The sequence below is a fragment of the Myotis myotis genome, unplaced genomic scaffold (assembly GCF_014108235.1).
Source record: "Myotis myotis isolate mMyoMyo1 unplaced genomic scaffold, mMyoMyo1.p scaffold_m19_p_7, whole genome shotgun sequence".
Classification (NCBI taxonomy): domain Eukaryota; kingdom Metazoa; phylum Chordata; class Mammalia; order Chiroptera; family Vespertilionidae; genus Myotis; species Myotis myotis.
This window is the reverse complement of record NW_023416379.1, coordinates 83,607,596-83,617,060: the sequence shown is the minus strand read 5'-3', so window position 1 is coordinate 83,617,060 and position 9,465 is coordinate 83,607,596. Positions and strand designations below refer to the sequence as shown.

Here is a 9,465-nt window from a genome sequence, read left to right as displayed (position 1 = left end):
TTCTAAATTACTAGTACTATTGTTATTTTTACTAATACCCTTAATGGTGATTGAGGTATTTATTTTCTCCAAATCTTTCTCAGAGGTAAAATCATTGACTACATTTTTACAGTACTGAAAAGTTGACAAACTGTATCCACATACTTGATCTTATTTAATGCAATAGCCTTGCAAAGTATGGTAGGGAACGATGTTACAGGTAAAGCAATAAAGGTTCAGAGAGGTTAAGCAACTTGGCCAAGATTCTGTAAACAGTAATGAGTAGAGCCAGGATTTCAACACAGGTTCTCTCTTTGTGCACTTTCTGCAGGGAGAATGTGTGCATACAAAGCCTGGAATTCTCCTTAGGCAAAATTATTAAATCGACAGTAACTTGCCAGGGTTCTTGTGTGGAGAACTGTGCTCGTCAGTTTTCTTGTTTAGACTGTCAGATTTTTCATTAGATCTTGCCACTAACAAATATCTTTGTTTTCCTTCCAAAGTTGTCAGCAGCTTTTATAATTATTTTATCATAGGAACACAGTTTACATAGGCACATATTTATTAATTGGGAAATTACCCTTTCCAATTAGTTTATAATGAGAATAATTATGTTTACTGTCACTTAGACAAGTGGTAAATAAAAAAGAATCAGTTTTTTAAAATGTAACTTTCCAAAACTAGGAGTGATGTAAGATACATGTGCATGGAAAGGTATCCAGCAATACCTGGCCAGGCATCTATACTAATAATAGAGGAATGTGCAAATTGTCTGGGATGCCATCACAATAACAGTAACAACCAAACAACAGGCTGCGTGGGGTAACCAGGTCAGCAGGGGGGTTAGTGAGGGACAACCAAACAACTGAACAGCAGGCTGCATGGAGTGACCAGGCCGGCAGGGGGGTTAGTGAGGGACGACCAAATGACTGAACAGCAGACTACGTGGGGTAACCAGGCTTGCGGGGAGGGGGGGGGGGCGGGGAGGCAGTTGGGGGCAACCAGGCCAGCAGAGGGGCAGTAAGGGGTGACCAGGATGGCAGAGGGGCAATTTGAGGTGACCAGGCTGGCAGAGGGGGGCAGTAAGGGGAGACCAGGCCAGCAGAGGGGCAGTTAGAGGTGACCAGGCCAGCAGAGGAGGGCAGTTGAAGGTGACCAGGACAACGGGGGTGGGGGGGCAGTTGGGGGCAACCAGGCTGACGGGGGAGGCAGTTAGGGGTGACCAGGTTGGCAGAGGGGGGCAGTAAGGGGAGACCAGGATGACAGGGGGGCAGTTAGGGGCGACCAGGCCAGAGGGGGCAAGCAGTTGGGGGCAAGCAGGCTAGTGGGGGGATGGTTGGAGGCAACCAGGCCGTCAGGGGGGCAGTTGGGGGCGATCAGGCCAGCAGAGGGGGGCAGTTGGTGATGGCCAGGCCAGCAGGGGGTCAGTAAGGGGTGACTAGTCTGGTGGGGGGCAGTTAGGGGCGACCAGGCTGGTGGGGGTTGCAGTTACGGGAGATCAGGCAGGCAGGCAGGTGAGCAGTTAGGAGCCAGCGATCCTGGATTGTGAGAGGGATGACTGCTGGTTTAGGTCCAATCCCTGGGATCAGGCCTAAACCGGCAATCAGACATCCCCTAAGGGGTCCCAGATTGGAGAGGGTGCAGGCTGGGCTGAGGTGAACCCCCCTCCCCATGTATGAATTTTGTGCACAAGGCCTCTAGTGATATATAAAGAACAATTCATTTATGCACTCATTTATTTAGTTAATATAAAATATTACCATCCACTGGTCTAGACACAGGAGATAATAGCAAAGGCAGGTAAACAGTAAACCTATAATAACATAAACAACATCATGTCAAGCTGTGATAGTGCTTGACATCTAAAAAGCAAAGAAAGGGAATAGATAGTAGAGTAGGAGGGGATACTGTTTTAGACAGGGTTGCTAGGAAAGATCTTTCTGAAGTTTACTTGAAGAGGAACCTGAAGAACGCGACTAAACAAGCTATAACCCCAGGGAAACTGTTCCAGCAATAGGCATCCTAAGTGCAAAGGCCCTGAGGCGGGCACATGCTTTGTCTTACTTTTTGCACTAAATCACCACTGATCTTATATTTTCTACTTGATGGCATATTTCTTGTCTGTTTTCCTATGCATGATGCCTATGTTTGGCTCTAGGAGCAATGGGGAGGCTCCTGTGGTTGGAATGTAGTGACAGAGCTACGAAAGGTAGAAGCCAGGACCAGTTCCTGGGCCACCAGTTGTAGGCTGTGAAGGCCTTTGGATTTTATGCTGAGGTGACTGGGGAAGCTGTCGGTGGTGGTGCAGGGAGCACATAAGTTACTGTAGGCTTTATTGGTTAGGCTTTTTGTTTGTTTGTTTGTTTTTGGTAAGAAATCTGATTATTCAAATGTATTACCTCAGTGGTCGGCAAACTGCGGCTCGTGAGCCACATGCGGCTCCTTGGCCCCTTGAGTGTGGCTCTTCCACAAAATACCACGTGCGGGCGCGCACGTACAGTGAGATTGAAACTTTGTGGCCCATGCGCAGAAGTCGGTTTTGAAGAAGTGGCGTTAGAAGAAGTGGGGGGTGTCGGTCGGTCGGTCGGGCGACGGGAGAAGCAGTGCAGCCAGGCCGCGGGATTCGCAGCGTGGGGGAGGCGCGTGCGATTCATGCACGAGTTGAGTGAGCCAGTCAGTCAGCAGTCTCATGGTGCAGTGGTTAGTGCTAGTCGCGTCCGCAAATCGCTCGCAGGTGACAAAAGTACCTACTCGAAGCAAAAAGTTACCTATATTTTTCCAACCAGCTGCAAATCCTACAGGTATTTTTGTCATCAATTTAAGAATTGTAAATATTTTGTGTTGGTGGCTTTATTATTATAAAATGAAACATTTTTTTAGGTTCCCTGCTTGACATGGCTCCAAAGAAGAAGCAAAGAAAAACGGAAGACGAAAACCGTGAATTTAAGGTTGAATGGACCGAGACTTTCGCGTTTATTCAAAACTTAAATGGCCTTCCGACCTGTCTTATTTGTCAGGAAAAATTGGCGCATAATAAGAAATCAAATTTGGAGAGACACTTTACAACTAAACACATGTCATTTAGTACTAAATATCCTGTTGGTGATGCAAGGAAGAAAGCAGTTGAGGAACTTCAGAAGAGTCAAGAAAAATCAAGTTCTGTATTTAATTACTGGATGCAATCTTCCAACAATGTTAATATTGCAAGTTTTGTGGTTAGTCAAGAGATTGCTAAGAGAGGAAAACCAAATACAGACGGCGAATACATAAAAAGTTGTTTTATAAATGCATCCGAAGAGCTATTTCGGGATTTTAAGAACAAAGCAGATATTCTAAAAAAAATTAAAGAGTTACCATTGTCTGCTAAAACAGTGAAAGATAGAACAGTCAAAATGTCTTTGAATATAACCAACCAGCAAGTCGAAGATCTTAAATTGGTTTCAGCTTTATCAATAGCAGTTGACGAGTCTTTTGATGTAAATGATACAGCGCAAGTTTCACTGTTTGTACGATTTATTTCATCTACAGGTCCTAAAGAAGAACTTTTAGGATTATTGCCACTCAAAGGTCAAACACGTGGAGAGGATATAGCAAATGCTGTAATTGAGTGCATTGAAAAACATCATATTCCACTCGATAAAATTGTCTCAATTGCAACAGATGGGTCGAAAAGTATGACCGGCATAAGAAACGGGTTTGTTGCTATTTTGAAAGAAAAAATTAATCACGAGATACTTACTTACCATTGCATCATTCATCAAGAAGCGCTTTGTGCGCAAACATTTCCAGAAGAAATTTGCGAAGTTATGGAATTGGTGATTAAGATTATCAACTCCGTTATAGCTAAAGCTCTTAATCATCGCCAATTTAAAGAATTTTTAGTTGAAATGGAGAGTGAGTACGCAGATCTGCTGCTGCATAACAAGGTACGTTGGTTAGCAAGAGGAAACGTTTTGAAACGTTTCGCTTCCTTATTAACAGAAATTAAAGCATTTCTTCTTGAGAAGGGTGTTCACTATCCAGAACTAACGAACGATCAGTGGATCCAAAAATTTTATTTCATGGTAGACGTTACGTCTCATCTAAATCAGCTTAATCGTAAACTACAGGGGAAAGGAAACACAGTTTTTTCGATGTTAGAAGAAGTTATTTCATTCGAAAACAAATTATCTCTTTTTGCTCAAGATTTTGAAAGAGAAACTTTGATTCACTTTCCAAGCCTGTTGAAATATCACCAAGAAAATAATTCTGATATTGACATTTGCTATTTCAAAACAACACTTTTAAATATGAGGGAAGCTTTTCTCAACAGGTTTCAGGAATTCAGAAACAGCAAAGCGATGTTAGCCTTTGTTAAAAAACCTCTCAATGCTACTGTAACAGAATTAAATTTTTCTCCCTTTAATATTGACATTGGCAACTTTGAAATGCAATTGCTGGATTTAAAAAACAAAGAACTGTGGAGCTCGAAATTTGAACGTCTTTGTGCTGATATAGAAATATTGGAGAAAAACAAATGTGAACTTAGTTCACAGCACAAGTGGTCTGCTTTGAAAGACCTGGAGAAGGAAGATATGTTGATTTTTAACACCTGGAATAGTATTCCTGACTCATATAATCAACTGAAAAAACTAGCGTTTGCTGTTCTTTCCTTATTCGGGTCTACATATTTATGCGAACAATCATTTTCAAGCATGAATCTTATCAAGAGTAAATTGAGAGGTCGTCTTATTGATGAGAACCTGGAATCATGCCTAAAATTAAAAACAACAACATACAAACCTGACTTATCCAAACTTTCCAAGGAGATGCAAGGCCATTGTTCACATTAGTGTTTGTCAGTCATTGTCCTGATTTAACTTTATGGATATTGTAAGGTAAATTGTAAGGAATTTAATTGTATCAATAAATAATATCGTTATTAAGTATGATATTAAGTTTTATTCAATGTGCCGATAGTTTAACTAAGACTTAAAACTTTAAGTAAAGTTCATTAAGTTAATTTTAGGGAACGTTGTGGAGTGAAAGAAGATATAGTGTCGAGGATTGAGAAAGGTGTGTTGAGATGGTTTGGACATATAGAGAGGATGAACAAAAGGAGATAGATGAAACAAGTATACAAGATGAGTGTGGATGGGAGAGTTGGAAGGGGTCGACCTCAGCGAACGTACCTCAATCAGATTGAGGACGTTTTTAGCAAAGGCCAGCTTAGGAGTACCCTAATTAAGTTAATAACAATGTACCTACCTGTATAGTTTAAGTTTAAAAAATTTGGCTCTCAAAAGAAATTTCAATCGTTGTACTGTTGATACTGTTGATATTTGGCTCTGTTGACTAATGAGTTTGCTGACCACTGCCCTAGCTGGTTTGGCTCAGTGTACAGAGCGTTGGCCTGCGGACTGAAGTGTCCCTGGTTCGATTCAGGTCAAGGGCACATGCCTGGGTTGTAGGCTTGATCCCCAGTGGGGGGCATGCAGGAGGCAGCTGATCAATGATTCTCTCTTATCATTGATGTTTCTATCTCTCTCTCCTTCTCCCTTCCTATCTGAAATAAATAAAAATATTTTAAAAAAAGAGAACCCAAGAGGAGCCAGACTGGGAAGGGTGATGGAGGAAGATGCAGCATGACAAATGCTGGAAGGAAGGACAGAGTATGAGACAGAACAGTGAGTAAGTCCAGCAGCTGAGAGACCCCAACAGCCATGAAATCAGGGCCTTATTAGTCACCACTGCTCCAGCTGGTGCCTTTGGCTTCCTTCTTAACCAAATGGTGGTGGTAGCAGCACCAGGTGGTTGATTTCTGATGGAAAGTTGAGGAGGAAAATCCCCATAAGTTTTCCAAGCAAAATACAAATTAAGAACCCGCATATAGCATGGGCAACGAGCTGTAGATCCATTGGAAGGAATTTCCTACAATCTTAGAGTCTATAGAAGCGAATCGTGGTCCAGGCCCTCTCGTCAATATTCTATGACTGAAACTGAACTGATACAGGAGCAGCATGTTGGCTTAGAATGAGATATGACATTTCATAAGCCAAGCAAAACAAAGAGCAGATAAAGAACTAGAGGAAGCCAAAAAGGGTAAGGAAAGCACCCTTGAACCGTGAGCCATGGAGGGTTAGGTCTGAAATGACAAAAAATCTGAGCTCCAGAGAGTCCAAGTGTTATGTTAGGAGCCAGTTAACACAAGCAATGAGGCTGTGGTCCTGCTGAGGGACATTCATGAATAATGGAAGCAGGTGGCCTAGAAACAAAACCACTTTCCTCCCAGTGTATTCCTGGGAGATCGAGTGTGTCTGGGATGAGGATGAACTTGAAGGTATCAGGACGTGTCTCACAGTGCACCTCTTGGGGTGCGCCAGCGGGACACTGAGCAGGCACCGCCTCTTTGAGTGACAACATCTTGCTGGTTCACCCACCTCCACGTGGCCCCGGTACAACGTGCTGCTCACGGAGCTTTGTTCCCTCATCATGAAGGCTCTGGATCTGAAGGTGGGAAGGGCATGGAGAAACCAAGTGTGTAGAAAAATATCCTCTTCTTCTTTTTATTTACAAAAAAAATTTTAATTGATTTTTTTAGAGAGAGAGAAAGGGAGAGGGATAGAAACATCGATGAGAGAGAAACATTGATCTACTAGGAATTCAACGGGTGACCTCCTGGTTCATGGGTCAACACAACCACTGAGCAACACCGGCCGGGCCAAATATCCTCTTCTTAATTCAGGTAGAGTGGTGAGCCCCTGAGAACCAGCTGCAGACAAGTAATACGGGAGAGCCAGTGGATTAAGAAGGAAGAGAAGTCAGGTGGGTGCATTAGAAAACCCGCTGGTTCAGGCTGGGAACATTCTCTCGAGGTCCTGGTTCTTAGCACTGCTCTGCCCTGGCTCACCTTGCTGACTAGGACAAGTCCCTTCACAGTCCTGGGGCTTTAGCTTCCATATCAGCAGAATGGTGATGGCGGTGTCCCCAAGGGGTTCCCAGTTCCTGTCTAGCCCCCTAGCTCTCTTATTTTATCGTGGCTGGTGCCAAGGCTGGTGCAGGGTGGGGGGCGGGGGGCCCTGGGGTCCAAAGTAGCCAATTGCTCACGTGGATGGGATACACTAGCGTCACCTCCCCCATCATCTAGTGTTTGCCATTCTCTTGTTAGATCCAGTGGAGAATGGCTCTAGTCTGGGACAGTTAACAGGTGGCATTCACATTCTGTCCACCACACCACAAGCCAATGGCGTTATGTTGCTAAATGAGCCTTGTTTTCCATTGCATCTGGGTTAGGTGTCAGGATGCTTAATTGCACTGCAGGCGGCATTGAGATGAGCACTGTGCCTGGACATGGTGGCCATGCTCTCATATTTGGACCAGACAAAGGGGACACGAGAAGAATTTAGCTTGGGAAGGACTCCTGGTGTTCAGAAGGCATCTAGGACCCCCCAGGACGGCTACTCCTGCCCGCTAACCTGCTAACCGTATCCTTCTCATGAGACACTTACCTGCTTATCAACTAACTCCGTGCTCATGGGGCCGGTGAGTCCTGTTACAATGTTGCTTAACTCATACCATGGAAGTAATAATATCTGTCCTACCTGCATATTAGGATTCCAGGGAAGTGCTTGGAAAAATACTAAGTGCCATGCGACTATAAAGTTATTAATAACGTCGCTATTATGCATTTTGATTGATGAGACTTTGATACAGGAAAGGCTGCTCCCCTCCCTCCACCACAAGACCTGTTCCCAAAAGTACATCTCAGTCCACACTCCAAAGACATTTCTTGCAACCACATCTTAGTGCGGTTCACCCAATAAAAAGCTCCTCTGGCTCCAAGTGGGCATGCAAGTTCATCACAACATTTGCCATCAATAAAAGCCAATTCTTTCCATATGAAAAGCATTACAGCTGTCGAACGGTTATTGAGTGATGATACCTGAATAATGGGGATACAGGCACAGGGAAATGTACAAAGGGAAACTTCACAGGGACGCCAATTGCAAAGATAGAAATGTCGGCATCAGAGGGAATTAGTTAAGCAGAGTGGAGCACTTTGGCCTTCACCAAGCAGGAAAGACGAGGAGCAGGGGTGGTGGGAGGTGGAGAGAAGCAGCAGAGAGCAATGAGAGAATCAGTGCTACCTGGCAGAGGAGTCACAGATGAGGGGGTGGAGAGTAGCCGTCACAGCCCACACAGACCACAGCCCACGCGGACCACAGCTGCGCTATGGCCAGCTCTCCCAGGCCAGGAGTTTGTCAAAAATTATCTCCTGGAAAATTCTGTCACAACAGTCTTTGCATGTATAATTAGAGCCCCATTTAATCCTCAAAAGTGTCCTGGTTTGGGCATTAAATGATATCACCCTGGGCACTGTCGTTATTGACGGATGAAAATCTGGAGGGACTAACCGAGGCTGGGAACTCTGCCCAAAGACCCCAGGTCCTCAGAATCCGTGTCCCTTCGTCTTCTGTTGCAGAGCAGAACTTCATCTGACTCACTTCCAAAACAAAAATTCTTCAGTTAGTCCATTAAAAGAAATAACAGCCCTGTTTTAATCTCAGCAACGGCCTTGGGATGAAAAGACTACTAATTACTCTAATTAACCAAGCGCATTAAGTGCACATGTTCAAACGAACACGAAAATACCATCCGTCTTGGTCCTGAGGTTCTCGAGATGCTGGAATCCATAACCATTTAGTGGCAGAAACTGACTTCAGAGAAAACACAACCAAAGCCGCCGGCTTGTTTGTGCGACTGCCGACTTGTGGAGGAGCAACCAAGAGATGTGGACAGACAGGAGGGTGTCTCCCCAGTTCGTGTTTCCAATTACTGTCCAGAGGAGACAGAACAAAGATGCTCCTATTTATAGCCAAAGTCTGAAGAAGGGAAGGGGGGAGTGAAGAAGCTTAATCATGAGAAAATACCATCCCTGTTGGCATTCAGAGTGGATAAAACTGTAGTTTATTGTAAGAACAAACTGTCTTCAGGGAAAAGAACTCCTTCCAAGTCTTGCCTCCATGTACAAGGTTCTCTGAAACCACTTCGCTACCAGTGATGAGAGCAGGTGGGACAGATGGGCAACATGATGGGAGCTGGGTCTGGAGCAGGGCAGGCACCAAAGCTTCTGGGTGAGGATGTGCCTCTGCACCTGTACCTGGGAAGCCAATGGAGGTCACGTTTCTTCGTTTCTTTGAGCGTGCCAGTGAGCCTGGGTCAGTTCTCAGGGCTCGGACCTCAGGCAGTGCTATCAGGGAGCAGGGGTAATGGAGAGGAGCTCCTTGGAGAGGATCTGGTTAATAATGCACAAATGGCCTCAAGGTACAGAATGCCGTCTTGTTTTGGAATAGGTCCAACGGTGGGGAAGGGATGCTGGGGTGGCACACAAGAGCTCTCTTTATCTCCTCTCCTTAAAAAATAGATTTAAAAAGTACGTATTAAGTTAGTACATTGGCCAAGCACTGTGCAATTTCTATAGCGTCATCCCATTCGACCCTCATGACA

General features: G+C 44.5%; 1 protein-coding gene across 1 annotated transcript; it reads left to right on the top strand.

Moving 5' to 3' along the window:
• Nucleotides 1-3,337: 3,337 nt before the first annotated feature.
• Nucleotides 3,338-8,457, top strand: LOC118660763 (general transcription factor II-I repeat domain-containing protein 2A-like). Its single transcript, XM_036318428.1, has 2 exons — nt 3,338-4,068; nt 8,441-8,457. The coding sequence occupies exons 1-2, from the start codon at nt 3,372-3,374 to the stop codon at nt 8,455-8,457; spliced, it is 714 nt and encodes a 237-aa protein (XP_036174321.1). The 5' UTR covers nt 3,338-3,371.
• Nucleotides 8,458-9,465: the final 1,008 nt, after the last annotated feature.